The sequence below is a fragment of the Ceratina calcarata genome, unplaced genomic scaffold (genome assembly GCF_001652005.2).
Source record: "Ceratina calcarata isolate Rehan_Ccalc_2016 unplaced genomic scaffold, ASM165200v1 scaffold121, whole genome shotgun sequence".
NCBI classification, from domain to species: Eukaryota; Metazoa; Arthropoda; class Insecta; order Hymenoptera; family Apidae; genus Ceratina; species Ceratina calcarata.
Genome location: NW_017133085.1, coordinates 81918 through 101396, shown reverse-complemented (window position 1 = coordinate 101396; position 19479 = coordinate 81918). Strand labels below are relative to the sequence as shown.

General features: G+C 42.2%; 1 protein-coding gene across 2 annotated transcripts; it reads left to right on the top strand.

Annotated features, from left to right (window-relative positions):
• The first annotated feature begins 17491 nt into the window (after nucleotides 1–17491).
• On the top strand, nucleotides 17492–19479 carry LOC108626340 (uncharacterized). Of its 2 annotated transcripts, none has more exons than XM_018026958.2 (2): nucleotides 17492–17798; nucleotides 18649–19479. In XM_018026958.2, the coding sequence occupies exons 1-2, from the start codon at nucleotides 17683–17685 to the stop codon at nucleotides 19316–19318; spliced, it is 786 nt and encodes a 261-aa protein (XP_017882447.1). In that variant the 5' UTR covers nucleotides 17492–17682; the 3' UTR covers nucleotides 19319–19479. The 2 variants fall into 2 exon arrangements, with proteins under 2 accessions (XP_017882447.1, XP_017882438.1); XM_018026949.2 differs by lacking the exon at nucleotides 17492–17798 and adding an exon at nucleotides 17869–18141.

Genomic DNA, 19479 nt, shown 5'->3' with positions numbered 1-19479 from the left:
CATACAGTTTTTTTTCGTCCGGTATTCGGATGAGGAGGGTTTTGGATTTATGCATTCGTATAATTGGCCAGATGGCTCCCAGTTTTATTTCGGTGACACTAAAATATTACGGTATCCGCTTCCCCGTGTCATTCCATGTCTATTTTTAATCAGCAGAAGCTTCTAGGGTGCGTTTCGCTTCTTCCAACATTCCACTCACCGTGAAAATTTTCTTCTTTCCATAGTCCTATACGCAATACAGTCATTCAGTTAGCGGTCAGTCCAAAGGGAAAACGAAGCAGCCACGGATATGGGATAAAACTTCATTAAATGATTATAATGCCTACTTCTGATCCTTTCACTTAATTTATACTATCGATAAAGGTTTCTCCAGACTCTAAACTCTTCCAATATCATATAAAATAATGTAGACTTTAAATGCAAATGTAAATGAAACGTCTGGTAATGAAATAATAAACTTATACTAGTTCCTCCTGGCGTGTGTTTATGAAATAAAATCTAATGGCACCGAAGAAATTCTAAGATAGGAGAAAAGTAGATCTCGCGTGTTGTTTCAACGATCTTCAAACGTACCGCCGCCATCCTGTCGATAATTAAAACATACTGGGATCTTTTTTCTTCGCGACGGGAAATGAAAAGCTGTGATGGTTCCCGCCTATTAATATCGGGAGCATATTTCAATTAATCCAAATAAATCGGTACGTGTCGCGACGGCCGATGTAAGCGCGCGCGCGTGCGTCGGAACGAAGAAGAAGAAGAAGAAAGAAAAAAAGATCGGGCGTCGTGGCGCTTGCGCGAGGGGCGTCGCGACGACCGCCGACGCCTTCTTGAATGAAACCGTCGCGCAGTCAGTTCGCATCAAGGCGTCCACCCTCGCTTTGGCTCTTTCATGGATTTTCGAAATCGTCCGCAATCCGTCGACCAATGGCAAGTGATATTCCAAGGTGATAAATCATTCCACCGCTTCCTACTCGACCGTCAAATCGACTCAGGTACAATTTTACGACTTTTCTAATTAGAGTGGAGGATCGAATTTCCGCTCGATCCTTTCAAATCGTTTCCGACCCTCGCACGATTCGCACTTTCAAGCAACAGTTGAGTCATCATTGCCGTTGGTCATAATTGACATAATTAACATTGGATTGGAATGTGAAATTTAATGTAAGCAATTGATTTTTGGAAAAATTGTTGAAGAACGCTGCATAAATTAGGCGCAATAAATCGAACAATCGCCGTTGCAAAGTAACCAATGTCTATATTAATATTTCAATTCCATTTTAATTACGAGCGATGCAACTTTAATTCATCATATTGAATTTTAACATATCAGCAGTCTAAATCTAACACGATAAACTATGTGTCAGTTGCGTGAGTTGATTATGTAGAACGTTCTGAAATCTGCCATTTAAACAGAAACTGGGTAAGGAGGAACGTGTCGTGAAATTGCAATACTTTTCACCGGTTCATGGTGATATATTCAAAGATATTTGTGATGGATGAACGTCGTAAACATGCAAGTCTGAGTTACTTCACAAGAATGTATGAATTGCGCTTATACTAATGGCTTCTTCATTCCAGTCGTTACGTTTGCTTGTCCTATGATTTTATCGCCTGTCGCAGCTTCCCCGAATAATTCACACTGAATTATTCCTCACTCCTGGTTAGGGTGCATCCATCTTTTATCCTCGGACAAAGTCGAAGCCAATGGTCTTTCAGACTTTCGTCGTTCCGCCCTACAGATCTTTAAGTCATTGCAGTCGAATACAAGTCTCGTCTCTCACGTTGTTGCGTCTGTCTGAAGTGTATCATCTCGTGTTCTTTCAAGTTTTGAGATTTGGACGCAGTCAAAGAGACCCAATTTGTCAGACTAACTGAGTTATGGATGATGGCCATTTGGAATATTAAGCTTTTGCCAGGGAAAAGGGTGCTTGCTGGATGGCTCAATTGGTCAGAGCAATCCTTGTCGTCTTCTATATTTAGCTAAGATTCCATCAGAATACGGATACTTAGCTCGGCGTTGGGAAGTTTAATATCCCTTTATTTCTCCATTTATCTCGACGAAATTTCCTCGGTACTTTGAACTAATGGGAGAACGAGCACTTATAGAAATAAGACGGTTTACATCAGTAATTCCCGGCTACCCTAACATATCGCCTTACCTGTTTAATTGTCATTAACAGCCATTTGTTACTAATCATATTTCGCTCCGAGTTTGTAGATATGAAATGTTTCGCGGGGTTGTTTATTCAAGCTTTATTTCGGGCGGTTCGAAAACCGGGAAAAAAATGATCTAAATGACTAGAACGCTCGGACCAGGCCTATCTGGATATTTTCTTTTCGAACGATCGCGTTGAGCGTATTTGCGATTTTCGCGGCGCCAACTCAAACAAACCTGGCGTCGTGGCTGCAAGGAGTAGCGTAACTGGCGAATCGGGAAAGAACAAACAATTTCAGAGTTCCTGGAAACTAAGGGACGAAGCATCTTTTACTCTACTTTGAAGTTCTTTCTTTAAACAATTTTCCCACAATTAGAAAAGATTATTAAGATCTCTTTGGGACTGGATATTATTGTATAGCCTAGCATTACTATAGCGAATACACCCTTTTTCTTAATGACAAACTATGCGCCAAATATATCTTAATCTTGAACCACAGAGCGCATATTTAACGAAACGTTATGTTCGAGCCAATTTGGTGACCTAATTAGATCAGCAATCATTTTATGTGAGAAATTCGATTCTATGCTAGATTTGAATTAATGGCAAACCTAGAAAATACCAAGCTAACTTTAGCACACTATAAAGACACTAATAATAAAACTAAAATCAAGTTCCCATAGGTTTCATTACTCACTTTTCAGTTAACTCAGATCTAGCTACTACATTGTTCGCTCAATTATTATTTGGTTGGGAGCAACCGTAATGAAATACCTAATTAACTCGGGTGTGACGCGGATCCACATGTAATTACACGGACGACAACGTTACTGTTCCTAGCAAATTGCCGTGTAACGAGCTTTTTAACGAAGCCGGCCGGCCGCGAGAAATCGTACACCTGTAAGAACAATCGGCCGATTAGATTAGAACCGAGTGTACCACACAGTGTCGCGTTAGACGTGCGAATTAGTTAACTGCTTTGTTTGGACATTCGGTCGCCGCAATTATGACGGTTGAATCGTCAAGCTAAAATATGATCGACTCTCCTCGGAGCTTACCGTCGCGTCGCTTGTATTTTCGACAATTACTACGACCGTCGTGCAGTTACCAATCGTCACCCATTCGACCGTTCCGATTCACTTTTGATTGTTTTTCCGACAGCCATGTGGATTAGCTATAACGAGAAACTTTGGTTCCCTTTACCTTCTCTGAAAGAGTTTAAGGATCTACGTTTGGAACGTTTCCTTCAAACATTTGAATCAGCCATCTCGACGAGCGCTCTGCCACGACAGTTTCGTACTTCTTCCGATTTGGACTTCGCATAAAATCGAAAATACATCTTGAGCCAGACTTAATCAGTCAGTCGTAAGCATCTTAAGCCCACCCATTAGTATACCTGCCCTATAAAATCTAACTCCCACTCTCGCTGTGAAATTATACTGAAATACTCGCTGTAATTTCCTCTGAGGACCACTTTGTAACTGCAGAACGTCACACGATCCCGGTGATACTTCACAGTTCCTCCTAGCCAGGCTATGCGCGAAGTCTAACGAAACGAATTTAATCAGTCTCGCGTTCATTCACGCCGACACCTATTATAGCATAGCAATGTCGCTTTAATCTTCGCGAAGTATAATCGCGTGCTTATTTTAACTGGGGAACTGCCACTTCAACTGCTGCTTCGTACTTCATTTTAGTCAAACTCCTGCGCGAAATCCCGGAATATATAGCCCCGACCGAACCAGATGTAGTCTAAACATCCTCGCTTATCATCTTTCAGTCTATCAACTTCAGAATTCAACTCTGCTACATCGTCCTACCACGTAAACCCACTCTAACCATAGAACGCAACACGATCATCACGAGCAACTCGCTACTTCGTGCTTCTTCCTCTCGCCTCGGGCTTCACGCGAAGTCAAGAATATCATCGCCTCGCGAGCAACAGCTTTCATCGTCGGAATCAGCTGTCCGCCGCGCGACAGCTATCTTTGACGGAGCGAACCGGAAGCTGGCCCGCGATCCGCATCTTCCGCCATCGGAGAAGATCCGCCCGGCCGTCGTCGAAGACAAGCTTCTCGGAAAATCTAATTAAACGGCCGGTTTTGCGGTTCGACGTCGCGAGGTCTACGCAGGAAGTCGCGCGCTACCTCGCTCGCTCGCGCATTCACGCTCGGACGTATTAAAGGTTTCATAGAGAGGAGAACCGCGGATATGACTGAACGTTATATAAGGCGGTCTTAATATAGCGGGAACGCTCTCTGGATCTTAGCCATGTAGCTGGTTGCCGCATGTGCATAACGTATGACCGGTGTTTAGAACTGCGAGCATCAAGCCGAGAAAAAGAAGCGTAGAGGAAGACACGGTGGGGTGAACCAAAAGGGTGAATCGGCAGACAGAATGTTGTTACTCAACATGCTGTTAGGACACTGAACGGAAACGGAAGGGCAATTTCTTTTAACTGTTTCCAATTCGGATATTACTATACAATAATGATTTTTAACCATCTAATATAATAGTAGCAATAGTTTTCGCTGGGTTTTTTAAATACAGAATATTGTACGTTCGCCACTTGGGAATTTTGACAAAAAGGTTGGTCACATGAGGGAACGGATTGACCACGGACTCCGCAAACTCGATTTCACGCAGAATCACGCGATTTTCAGAGTTAAGGTCAACCGCGTTCGCCGCATGCAAACAAAGTTATGGGTAATTCGCACGCACGTTGACACAAGACCCGGAAGCCTCGGCCCTTTGGGGTGATTCGACAGGGATGCGAATTCATGATGACTCAACAACTTTCGATTAAGTTCCTGCGTTACATATCAATCGTATATCAAATGAATATCAATTATACAATCTGATATAATTGATTATTTGATTGAAAAGTATTTTGCACTTCTCGTGTTTACATTGTCGAGACAAGTATTCAGTCTAAGCGCATTATCCGAGAATGTGAATGCCGTACTAAGAGGGAGGTTTGCGGAAGCTAAGCGAAGTCCGCTGACGAAAATTTTACTCCGTTAAATAAACAAACAGACAAGCCTCCCCCATGTATTTTAGACTTAACGAATGTGCCAAGATTCTGAACGCGATACAAGAGGGTCTGCAAAGTAGTCGCTGGTGAATTGGTGCTCGATGTGGGAGGTAGTTAAAAGCAACAGGTATTTCATTTGCGGCGAGTGTCGCGTCGGGACGCCGCTGATTGTTTTAAGCGATCGCGCCTCGAGCATGAATTTAAATACCGGCGGCTACTTAAGGAAACTCGTGCCTTAATTACCTTCTCACCGACCGATTGATCAAAGGATTGGAGTCAACGATTCCTAGATATTTAAAAATAGATTTCTCGCTCTATTCTTCGCCTCAAATGTAAAATGAGAAACCGATTTTAAACGTCAAAGGGAAAAGATATTACGAGCAGTTTCAAACGGATATCTTCTCGGAAAAAAGCTTGCACACAGAGTCTGAGTCAAAGATTTGGAAAGCGAAATCAAACAGAAAAATATACGGGAACACAAAGAGCTCGCGTGTTCTCGGAAAGAGAGGGGAACTAGTCGCAGATCGTTCGTTGTACGAGGCCCTCTCTAAAATCCACACCGGTAGCCGTCTTTTTTCCGAAGGTATACGGGTGTTTGGAATTTAAATTTAGCCCGACACCTTTTCCGTTTCCACGTTCCGAGCGACCGCCTACCACGATGAAATCCAGCAACGCCGCGGCGGACGCGTTTAATCTCCGTTTCGATAATAAATGTTCACCGCGTGACGCACACCCACTTAATTACATAAAATAATTTGTATACAATTAACCCTGGGTATCAGCTTACTGAGGGCGCAACCAGCGAACTATAACTTGTCTTGACGGATGAATCGTGTTCTCTAGATAGATCGTGTACTTACGCGTCTGACGCGTTTCTTGTAATTAGGAGTAACTGCAGATACACGATAATTTGCCTTTTTCAAGTACTGCCGTATAGACCCTTGACCCTTCCATGTATAAAACTTTTCGAATTTATACTTATTACGCATAAAACTACTTAGCTTACATCTAAGAAGGATAATCACGATATCCTAAAACCGACGATTAATCGATATCCGTGCTATCGGCAACCGTCGCGTGACACGGGTACATGTGTCGGAGTAACGGGACGGTCGAAGCCGGTTAACAAGATCGACTAACCATTTGCAAATATTTCTGTTACCGAACGCGCGTCCTACCTCGTGTCTTCGCCGGTTGGCATATATCATGGCTCACGGAAGAAGCGTACAGAACAGGGAGAGAACACAGAAGAGAGAACAGAGGGAACACGGCGCGCGACGGCGGTGAACGCAGGACGGGACAAGAGGAAAACCGGCTTCCAATGTACAACGGGTGTGATTCCGTTTCTCTTTTTGGCTTTCGGAAGCATCGGACGTGGCAGGAGTGTTGGCCGAGGGTGTGTCTTTTTCCGCTTTGCTGCCGCTGAAATGGAGTCCGCCAGCAAAGGGGAACAGGCCGACCCTCCCGCACCGACTAAATAATATTCGACGACAATGATTTACAGAGGACACCGCCACGGAACCGGCGCAAACTTTCTCCACCGAAGATAAATCTCGGCCGAAACTCGGGTGAGTTCGTATTCCAATGTGAACCGAGGCCTCTCCGGCTCGCGAAACCTTTATCGTCTCGATTTAGGCGCGGACACGAGAGTGCAACATTGTCTCAAAGCGGCCAACGATTTATGATCGCGTTTTGCCGTAGGAGAGTATGTACGTACAGGAATACATATTTGATCTAAACACCTTTTTCAATAAAAGGTTTCAACTTACTTGGAAGAAATGTAAATGTTCTGTTCTACGAGTTGTAATGAACAGAGAAATTTCATTACAAAGATTAGCAAGATTTATGCTATAAATCAATACCAACCTGGGAGAATTCAAAATCATTTAGCTTGAAATATTTTTAAAAATAATCGACAAGTCAAAGCTTGAATTTTTCTCTCTGATCTATTCAAAATGAAATGACGACGCCGTTTGAATCGCACGAATGTATCGGTCACAATATTTTTATCGAGCTCGCGAATCGGCCAGGGTAAGCCGCAGTTTTTATCTTTTCGCCGATCCGTCGGCGTTTCTCTCCTCGCAACCCACATCTAATTTCGGCATCCGCGTCCGGCTTGTTTATCACTCTATTAATAAACGAAGCTTTCCTATATCGGTCCTTCGTCACGCTCGCTAAACCAATGAGAAATTGCGTGGAACGGGTATATTGCCGCTTCCATTGCCGCGCTAAAGGTGCATCTAACTGCGCTAAGGTGCGCCGGCTAGATAGGTGCACGCACTGACGCGTCCCGTATTAATAATCCGACCGTCCAACGTCGAGGCTGTGCCTTTATGCAGTGATTTTCACGCTACTACAAACAATACACGTGTAACAAACGCTAAGTCCATAAAGTAGTTCGAAGACGCTTGTATTTCGACTGCAAGAGACGATCGTTGAATAGCTAAGGCCGTCTTAATTACTAATTTGTTAACTGATGTGAGTGATCTTAGTTTGTAAATATTTTATCAAAAATACAAGAATTTAGTAAGAAATTCTGTGCCCGATTCGAAGAAAGTAACCGCATGCAGTAGATTAACACATATATGGTCAGACAAGCGTAAAGGCCAGCAATGTCTCAAATGCTCGATTATTCATGAAGCCCAACTTGCTCTTTTTAAATTCCACCCATTGTTAAACATCGAAAACTTGTAAAAATACGTGTGAATAATGTTCAATTTCATTTCATAGACCATGCAAATTCAATTATAAATGAGTTGTATTATTTCTCTATTTTTAGTCTTAGTTTCTCTACTTAAGTCGTCTTCTGATGGTTCTCCATAACTATTACTATTATATTTGATTACCAATCATTACCGAGTGAAACTTATGCGACGCATTTCGTGGCCATCCATTACACGACCAGCGGCGTGTGCCGCTTACTTCCTCTTATTAGAAACATTTAGATTCGCTAAATTTATGGAAACGCTTAATATAAAATGATGACACGCGTATCCATGATGAGCGTCGCTCGCGTTTATAAATGAAAACGATAAAGAGCCACTTCTCGATGGTTTACACTTTGAGGTGTATTTTCGTTCGCAGATTAAAAGACAAGTGGCTCCTCCACCGCCTCTTACATTTTCCATTTAAATCGCGTTTTAAATCAACTTTGTTCTATTCATAAGTTCGTTATTGAAGTGATGCCATAGCTGTTGACTACATCTTCTTCTCTTTGAGAACCCACTTTAATTCTTTATAATAATTCATAATGAAGAACGTCAATGGAAACCTTTTGCATATTATTTCTGTTTTCCTTTCACCGACTCCCTCGAATTTCTCTCTCCATTCATCAAATTCTAGTGGAACATGTGTCATCGATCGGTCGCGTTATATTTACCCTTTGATAGAAGCAGCGGACATGGTTGCTTTACTAAGCGACTGACGTCCCCGGCGACGATTTAATGACCCCTCATTTTCAGCTCAAGACCAAGCGTAATGTCGGCCAATATACCATTCTGATTAATAATCCGTAAACAGAATCTTTAATGTATCTCGGCTCCGCGTCCAAAATGTGTTCTGATGCTTGAGGGCGGTTCCTCTTTGCGGACACCCGCATCGCGAACGTGACAAGATATTAGGCCGACGTTCGCGAACATGAAATTCACTGCGGATCATCTACAAGCGCCCAATGATCCACGGCATTTAGGAATGAGGGTCATTTATTCAGCTGCCAGGAAAAGGCAAAAGATGATCGAGCGAGATGCTCGATACACTGAAACCGATCTTCGACTGCCTTTTATTGATTACTGATATCATGTACTACGTAGAAGAACTTTACAGATTGGTGTTTTAATATTGTAACGGGAAAATGATTAACAGCAAGATAAAATATCATCGAAGTTTAGCGCAAAAATATAAACAATATGTTGGTATTGTTTCAATTTAAGAATCTCTTCAATCGTGATTTATACTGATACACATACGTAAAAGCTGCTTTAGAACTATGGACAGTAAGTTAACGAGTCACAGACAACTAAACGTAAATCTTACTGATGTTGCCATTCTAAAACGGTCCTGAACGGTAAAGCGAGCGCTCGAAAAGTGACACACAGGGCTGTTAAATAATGAAGTTCTCACAGCTGTTTGCGTTACATCATAACCAATCTACTAGGTGATTCTGCACAATGGCAGTAAGTCACTTGGGACGCGACGCGACGGGACGAGTTTTAACCACCCGCGGTGGTATCGTGACGTCCGATTGCCAAAGCAAATACTCGAACATCGTCTTTAGTGACATTGAAGTCTCCCAGTATCGGAAGACGTTTTATGAGTCATGGAATTTTTAAATTAGATAATAGTTTTCATTTGTTTTTATACCAAGTTTAGATTTCTATTTTTAATTAATCTTCCATTTTGCATTTTTGTTTGAGAACTTACGCAATCTTTTTACTTCTCAAACTGACGTTTTAATACAGTTCGTTTGGACACCATAGTTTATAATTGAACACGTTATAAGAAAGGGTGAATGCAGTAAATTAAATACACGAGCACTTAAGGGACCGAGTAGCTCGAACGAGCCAATCGTTTATCGAAAATCACTTCGATCTCCCCATATCAACGGAGGGTGGAACGTCTAATTTTAGTGGTTGCAAATTGCACATGGCACGCGATTCCATGCCAGGAGGCCGTCATGCCAAACACGTGGCTGTTTAACGATCGTATTTGCACAATCGCCGTAATCCGGTCGAGCCTTTTACGCTCACGATTTCGGACAGATCATTTCCTCCACGACTTGACACGTTCCGATTTTTCTCTTCCTCGCCACAAATTGATTCCGGTCGTTTAACGACGGATCTCTTACCGGAGTACTACCGGTAGCGACGAGCATAATTTACGGCGAGGAGAAACACGGTGAGGAGAGGCGAAAGTGAGTGACGTGCCACGTGGGGCAAAGCAAAACGTTTTACACTTACGCCGACATCGGTCTCTGTCAGGCGAGGGTGTCTACCTCGTTCCCTTTCCTCGCAGATAACGAGCTGAACCTGTCTTCGGAGTGTCCACGACGATGACAAGCCGCCGTCTAAATCGACAATGCTCTCGCAAATGTCAGCTCCAAAGTAGGAGCAGGAATCGCTTTTATAAATCGTAAATTACTCGAAAAACGCGATTGAGATTTTACAACTTTTCATCCATCACGGTCCTCCGTTATTGGATGTCGTCAATATTAATAACACATTCGTTCCTTTCTCTAACTATCCCAGTAACTATTTTCATTGGACCAGTGTCTCGCGAGTCCGAGTTCATAAATCGCCAAATATGGAATGTTAACACTTAAGCATTTAAAGAAAGAATTAAGTCAAATTTTGTTCGAGACAGGCAACAAAATATGCGCAAATAAACTTAATCAGTTTGCTTTTAACTTTTATAACAGGCTATTCTCTCGATTTTGTGAAAAAGATAAAACAAAGGATGTTATATATTGCCGTTGCGATAATTATTCATTCCTTTTTAACAGTTCGTCGTTACACGCATTGATAAATAAGAGCAGCTGTGGACATTTGTCTTCCTCCAATAATATACAAGCCACGATTGTAAGGAACGTACATAATCTCAACGGAGACAATTCCTAACGAGTCGTAAAAATTTTTCGAATTCTCGTGAATAATGTACATATGTACGACAGCGCGAATTTTTATCCGTCGCTCCTCGATTTGGTCGTTGATCGAATCATTAAATATCCGCGGGTTCCATATTTGCTTTCGCAGTTAGAAACAACTGCAATCAATCACCCTGTGCGTGCAATTAGAGAAGCACAAACCTCTCTGTTTCACCTTCTACGCTGTGTTAATCTTTTTTTCCTCCACAGCCGTAATTTACTTTGTCGTGGTCCTTAGTGCGGGCGGAGAACACACATTGTTGAGCCAAAGCGCGCACCCGTGCATACCTCGCGTTCTTTTGCTCGAGTCTCATTGCGCCCGTGACGGATCCCACTAACAACGTTTCGGCTTTCTTCGCGTGATTAAACGGGCACATAAGACGCCCAGCCGTGGAACGACTTGCTTGCAGTGTTACTAAACGAGCTAAGAAGTTGATCTTAAAAGTAATCGAAATACTTCATTCCAAGTATTTCATGAAATCGACGGTGCATTGAAAAAGAAGTCTTTTCAATTGATTGTATTTCAAAATTAAAGATAATAAAATGCTTACAGTATTATAACTCATCGTTTTATAGATTAGAATAGTATATGAACTTCAGAAAACCATAGATCATCAATCAAAGGAAATCATAGACTGACATAAATCGTATGTTTGTCCAATTCAAGAACAGCAAAGCATCGCTTTAAATCGTCCGGGAGATCCGTAAACGTCATTTCGTCAGTAACCGTTTTTAATTGTTATCTGGTAACCAATGAATTAATGCTCCTGACGTGATGATTTAGGAGTCTTAAACGTCGTTCATCCTTTGGACAGGGCATTAGGCCATCATACGCGACGAATAGCCGTGCACTTTATCCGTTTTCACTTTTTTCCACCCCTTTTTATGACCTTGGTGATTTACGCACCCTAACTGCTGCGTTTTGCGAGCACGCCCATCTTCTTCTCTTCTTCCTGTCATTCCGATCCCTTTCAACACCACGCGGTCGGTGTTCCCGGAAACACCGTTAACCCGGTTCCATCGCAGCGTAATCGTGATTTACGCGTCGCATTCAATATTCAGTGTGATTTGCGACGAAAGTAAAACTCGCGAACGACGTTAAATACTTAGATGATTTTTAGATCGAGCGAGTAATTTAGAACGTACAAGAGGAACGTCAACGAGTCACGTGTCAGAGTGTAACAGGCATTAAATTGATATTGTTATCTGATATGCACCACGCGAAACAGTGGGTGTTAAGCAATTTGATAAAATGTTTCTTTTTTCGGAAAATTGACTTAAACCGCGAATGAAATAATGCGAAGTCAGCCACCGCGGCGCACCATAAATATAGAAATATAAACCGTACGAACGTTATTAATTTCCTTGCAAACAACACAGCAGATTTCTTGCAGGGAGGATCTTGGATTCCTACCAACATCTCCGCCTGCTACGTTCCCCTCATCAGTTACAATTATTGTCAAGCAACCGCCATCCGAATCCGTGGACAGCAATAAGAGAAGCCCGCGGAGTGACAATTCGAGCTAAGGTCGGTATCATTTTTTATTTCTGTACCTCATCCCTTGTGTCGCGTAACAACTGAATCATTTCGTGGGCGTTCTCTTCGAATAAAAGTTATTTACGACGCCGATCAAACCTTATCCCATTTTATTACTGCATCCAATACTGCTTCATCTGTTGCTCCAAAACAAATAAGTTTGTCGTCTAAGTAAAATATGTTTGAAGACATCCACAACGGCTCGCGGAAATATTCTAAGAACTTCAAATTACTTTGCTAAGTCTAACTTAATTCGTTAGTTTCGATTTTTCACTTGGCCAGCTTAAATGCAACGCAAATACGAGACCCTCAGTTTTCTAAGGCCTAAGCGGGAACACTGTCCGCTTTGTTCCTTCACAAGCGGAATCATTTGTTTGAGCAATCCCTCCGGGCTATTTTCTAACGCGTTAAGCAGAGATTCTTGTTCCACAAAAATAGGTTTACTGCAACGTGTTCCGTTGCGCGCGGAGAACGCTTCGACCGTTGTATAGATCAGATATCCTGCCCTCTCACTGTGCTTTCGAATCTCAAGTTTCCTCCTTCTCTGTATTCCATTACCAAGGTTTGTGTTAAATCTCCTAATTCTGTTTAATTGAACTTTTCTTACTTCACGTGTATAAATAACCCCGTTGCATTTTTATCAAGATTTGTATACTGGAAACAGGTGTGTATGTTATGAATAATAACGAATGTCCGATTCTATTTTTCTGTTGTACGCTATAAATCTAAACGGAGCGTGACACGAAGAACGCAGCGTATTAGTCACGGAAACTAAAGTATCGCGAAAACCGAAGCGAGCCGTATCAATCACCCGGGAGAGACAAAAAGCGAACACGCGAACGGGCGATCGATGTAATCGTATTTCTGAATCGACGCACGCGTTAAAAATGTAATTCTTCGGGCACGTCTGATACGCGCATTGGCTATACCACTTGTACGATTCATGCTCAATGCCCGGTTCAACGCCGGATCTTTCTAAACGCGGCGATCGTAAAACACATAGAACGAAATCAAAGAAGGGGCGATTTACGAGTTCTAAAATTGTAGAAACACCCTCGGTCGTTACAACCGTACACTTACCTACATCGCGTCACGTTGATTCGAACTAAATATGGTCCGGCACGAAATGAGTCTGTCCGTCGAGCAAAGACGTCACCCAACGAACGTATCAATTATTTTTTACGGCTGCATACGGTGTTGCAAATTAAGAAGTTATTTATTTTTCGGCTTGTGGTATTATCAAATAGATCGTACGATTTTTCGTCACCGTAGAATTTATGAGCGATCTCGTGTCGCCAATAGACACAGCGAAGTGGCCGTGGTTTATAATACATTTCTTCGGATTGCGAATTTTGAGAGATATTTTCGTGCCAACGCACGTGGCGCCTGGACGAGATACGTTATCCGTGTAAACGTTTATATCCACGGTTTGCGAATGGTTTGCGAATGGTTTGCTAATCTCGGGTCGGAAAATATACAACGGGAACGTGGGATATTTCTAAAGAAATCTCTACCGCCAGAAGTAGCCAACGATTAAAATCTTTTACGTTTAAAGTCGTTTCTAACATTAATCGACCCGTTCCAATTTTCAAAAGTCTGATCTAATTAAAATCTCGACAAGTAATACATGATTTCAATGAAAAAAATAGATAATATGCGCGTCGAGTGTTTCAAGGGATTCCAGCAAATTACGCGGAAGCGGGAAAGAGAATATGTCGAGAGTACATGTCGCTCCACCAAGAAATCCTGCTGCTATTTCCGTCATGGTTGGTCTCCGGTATCCCCCCGGGTTCGAACACCCCCGCTGAAGTCGCCGCGGCACGTTCCACCGTAAGGGCCCTCATAAATATCATCCCGCGCCTTTGGCCGCGGTTGTCGACGCTTGCCGCGGCCAGCCTCGTTGGTTTTCTAGGCTGAAACTCGCGATGGAGGTGAGCCATTAAGCTGATCGGGGTGTTACAAGGTGAAGACAAAGAGGCGGGCAGATGAAATGTATAACCCTCCTGGTTGATCCAATAAGAATTAGCCGAGAATTATTGCGGCGGGACTTGGCTCGAAGTTCTGGCACAATGGATCACGTTTTTCTTAGAGGCACCGTGACGGAAGCGATTTTCCCGCCGTCGATTAATAAATACAACGAATTTCATAACACGTACAATAAATTTTAATGAAGAATAAAAACAAAAAAAAAGTTTGTCATTTTAATGGGACATTTGCGGTTCGGTTTTAGATGCGACGGTGACGTCGGATTTACAGTAAAGATACGCTAGGATTTAATCATCTAAGATTAGGTTGTTAAATGCGTCGTCGCGAGAATTTCGAAGCTTATTAAAATGATCCAGCTACGCGGTCCACTGGGAATAAGCGTGAAATGAAGTAGCCATAACAACGACGGGTACAATAAACAAGTGTAATTGACAAGATTAGTTCGTATTGCTCGAGCATTTAGTATGTTAACGAATCAGTTTAGAAGAGTACGTCACATAAATTGTCCCGATACAACGATTTACAGACCTTTATCTTCATCTAATTTCGTCCCGTAAGTAGAATCGACCGATACAGGCCAGACAAACCAACCATAAAATTTCCCAGTTAAATCATCCTCTTAACCGGCGATTTTCAGAGGTGAGTAACCTAAGCATACTTCCAAAGAATATGATCCATATGAAATAGATATTCCAAACAAAATCAAAGTGTCTAACTCACAAAGTGTACAACTCGTAAAATAGGAACGCGGTTCTCAAAATTCGGTTAAAATGTTTCGTTACGATATTTCCCACCTCGGTTTCCGCCACTTCAAAGTTACAGTCTATCTATACATGCATACGTATAATCGTTACCAACACCCTCAAACGAGTCTTTGGCTGCACGTTGTACCGCGCCGCCGTCGACGGGGATCAAGTTCCGTTACATTCGATCATATTATAAATAACTCCGCGGAAACAGATGCTGACGACAAACGGGAACGACACCTCTCGCGTACTGTATCAGGAACGGCATCAATCCGACGCGACATTTCTCTCTCACAGGTGGAGAACGTGTCCAGAATTCGGCCAAGGGATTCGTCGTGTTACGCGACCAGCCCGTCACGACGCATTTGTCGATTACAGCGGTAAGTCAGTCTTTGTGATTACAATGGGTGATCGTAAAGATCGCCTGATTGGTAATCGTGAAATGTAAGTTTACCCGAATTATAATGGTGAACGAGAGTTTCCGCGCGCTCCTCTCCAATACGTGTGCAAGTCCGCAGGAAGTGAACGCGTTAACGGGACGTGGGTGCGCCGTGCACTTGTACCACGTTCTTGGCAACGTTCCAATCCGCGTTTCTGGCCGCTTAAGTAAGAAAACGAAACGATCGTACTAGATCCGGCTTGAAACGATCTTGCAACGCCTGCCGATTGATAAAATCAATCTGTTTCGAGATTCTGCTTGTTTTTTCACGAACATATATCTTTGTAAATCGTGCGTAACGCATGTGATACGCGCAGCATCCGGCGCACAAAGCGTTATATATAGAGAAATGAAGAATAATATTATTAGGAAAAATGTATTCGAGCAAAAAGCATGGCAGATCGTTTGTGTCTCTATGTACACGGCAACTACGAAATTATGACTCAAGGGAGGAAAGTAGAGTGCTCCAATTTCCAAGGATAGACGAAAGAACTAAACAAGCGGAGAAATATGAGAATATCGCTGAATGGAATGAATGATGGTTCCCGTTGTTTTAACCTGACATATTCCCGAAGCTCTTGAGTGCCTTTCGGCACGAGGAATTCGTAAATATTTCGCTCATACGCTAAAATAAAGCGCCTTGCGAACTATGTACGTACATACGTCAGGTACCGTAAGCCTCGTTGATTGATTCACCGGTTGTTATAGTACGAAATCGTGCACTTCGTTCGATAAAACAAGCTTCGCTACCTGAAGTATTCACAGTTTTCTATAGAGCTCTCAGCAACGATCATAATATAATACTTCCGTATTTGTTAAATTCCTTAGCGTTACAATTATGAAGATGCTTTTGACTTCAAAATTCCTATTGAAATTTTTACAACGTTTCATTCCTTATCTGTCTTAACGTATAATAAGCCTTTAAGTTTTAAGCAAATAGAGTATTATAAATTAGGACATCAAAATATTGCGATACTTGATAACTTATACGAGGGGTATTTGAAACTCGCGTGAAGGGAAGAAAATAAAGCATCACGCGGGACACGATACGGAATACTTCCATAAGTCGCGACGGTGAATTCGTTTTCGCTTACATTTTATCTTAAGATTTACACAACGAGTCACGCGTGCACGCGAGAGCGCACGGGAACCTCAGAACTCGCGAGGTAAGGAACGGATTAAGCCCTACCTATTTCGTTTCACGATATCGTGCTCTAACCGCGGTTTAGATCGATCCCATGAGACTCTGTAGGCTCTATAGTAAGTGTCACGGGAATCACGACATCCTTAATGACGCAAAACATATACGTTTGATCAATATTACGACCCGTACTCTCGTTCTACTTAAATCTTGGCAGCTTATACAGAGTGGCCATAAATGCAATGCACAATCTGTCAAAGGACAGTCGCACGCGAATCCGCAGTATTATGTTTGTAACTTATATTTACGTACCCCTAGAAATTCTACATTGAAACTGCACAATCGAAGAATGTTTGTAGAATGTAAAAATAAAAATTCGCACCACGCCCCGTAAATTATAAAGAGTTGAACTATAGGTGCAGTAAAAGTATACATGCTTAATTAAATGTTACAATCTGTTTCGAAAGCAATTAATAATTTGACTTTGATTACTTGTTCTGACCGACTTCTGCGGGATGGAGGTTAGTCCTTGATTTCCCAAGCCCTTCATTGGCACATCGCTGGAAGTTTCGAAAGTTTAAATGGCGTAGCCGTTAGCCGCGCAGTGGAGACACACCCGTGGTGCCATCTGGTCTCTCTGGTTCCGCTATCGAATCGGACAACAGTGGAGCGGAATGGCAGTTGCGCGCAAAACTCTGTTTATTTACGTGCTGTCGATGATTAATTGATCGCAACCGTCGCATCCACGAGCGATTGGTGTCCGACGCGTGTGGGCCACGATAACGCGGGCCGAAGTTACGCGTGTGAATAGCATGTGCGGCGATAAAGAAAAAAGGCGCGAGCATAATCCGAGAAAGAAAACAGCGCAGTGAATGTCGCCGTCGACGAATTCAGGTTGTCGTCATCACCGTTCTAACCTGTACCGAGGGACGTTGTATTCTTCGTTCTGGAATTTTCCGACGCGCTGTCAACGTTTGTTTGCCAACAGTGATTCGGCATGATGCCATGTATTCGAGTACGCTGAATGCAGAACTGTGCAAAATCGTTACCATGGCCGACGAGGTATTGCCGGCGAGTTTGGAGAAACTCGAAATTGATCGACTCTCGTCGAGTTGTCCACAGTAAGCATTTACTTACCCGCCGAAAGGCACATTTTAAAGCGCCTGCTCCTTCGCGACCGTCCCTTTCCCACGGTCACCCCTCGAGCATTCCGAACGTGTACCAGTGCATTCGATGTATCCGATCGTAGAGGTTTCGCGATTCAACCCCTTTCCGACGCGTGGTCAAGGTCTTCGATTAAACGGTTTACATATCTCGTTTCGCGAGCTACGCGGCGGCGGACACTGTTGTTTACGCGGCACATGCCTTTTAATTTATTAAAGCGATGCAAGCACTCGTGAACACGCATTTTAACGATCGTCACTTCTTGTTCCTGATGGTGCGAAATAACATCGACTACGATCTGTAAGCAACTCGAAATGTTTACATGTCACGAGCCGGTTTTAAATCGTTGCAAAACTCGTCAACATGTATTATTTACGGATATGCTATTCTTGAATATCTTGCGAGTTATAGGCAATCAGTCGAAATAGAATATGAAAGAAAGTGAACAAAATGCAATTTATACTAAAAATTATTAATATTTTTAATACGGTTTAATTGAGTTAACGTTGCCCTTTGAGCAGTCATAATATGAATTCGCTTGGTTTGGTGTTATTGCGTAAGCGGCAATGGAATTACCGTTTACCAATATTTGATTCAAGGTTATACGATACGACTGATGAATCATCACTGGATGCCTTTAAATAATCTTTCGGTTAAAACTGTATTGACGTTTCTGAACTGCTTTTCCAATCGAATTTTTCCGGACGTGAATTGTTAATTTCCCGAAATTCAAAAAATGTTAACAATCGTCAACTAATTCTTACACCAAGTGATATTAATTGAAGATCCTGCTTTTTTTTGTTTCAGTGTAACACCAACTGAAAAGGCACAGTCACAGAATCCATTTCGAACAAAAAGTAAAAATGTCAGTTCTGACAGTAGTCATTTATTTCAAAAGAAATCCATGCCTGTGAGGACAACGTCAACTGTAATTGGTCCTAGAGGGGTGAAAAGCACAACGAATTTCAAACCATCAAAAAATGAAAGAGTATTGGATAAGAAAAACTCGATAATCAAACAGGCTGTTTTAAAATTAAATTGTATTAGTGATAATCTAGCGGATACGTTGCTTAAAGAAACATGTAAATTTAGTATTTGTGGTAAAAATTCAAAGATCTTTGGCCATGGTTCAGTGACAAAGGACTTTAAAGCACTAAACATTAGTCAAGACTCTAGGCAAGCTAAGGATGACACCAGCATTCAAGATAATTTTCAAGCTAGTAGTTTTCAACGAGCACGTAGTAATACAATGCCAAGCTTAAAAAGGGGCCCTGGACCAGGCGGAGGTAACGGTACCAATCAATCAGAAACAACCAGCTCCGCTGGTCAGCCTTCGAGTTCAAACACATGTTCGGTACAAGCAAGAATATCTCCACCTCCGTGCGATGTCACTATTGACGAGCTTGCCAGCTACTTCGAGGAGTTTGTCCATATTCCAAAGAAGATGTCACACATGGCAGAAATGATGTATATTTAATTATAATATATTGAATTGTAACAGATTTCTTATACAGTTTTTTAAGGGCTGACATGCAATGTTTATGCATGAATGCGAGTCTAAATACTGTGTTTGCTATGGATCCAATTTAATTTGGTACCTAAATTATATATAATACACAACAAAAAATGCAAAAAAAG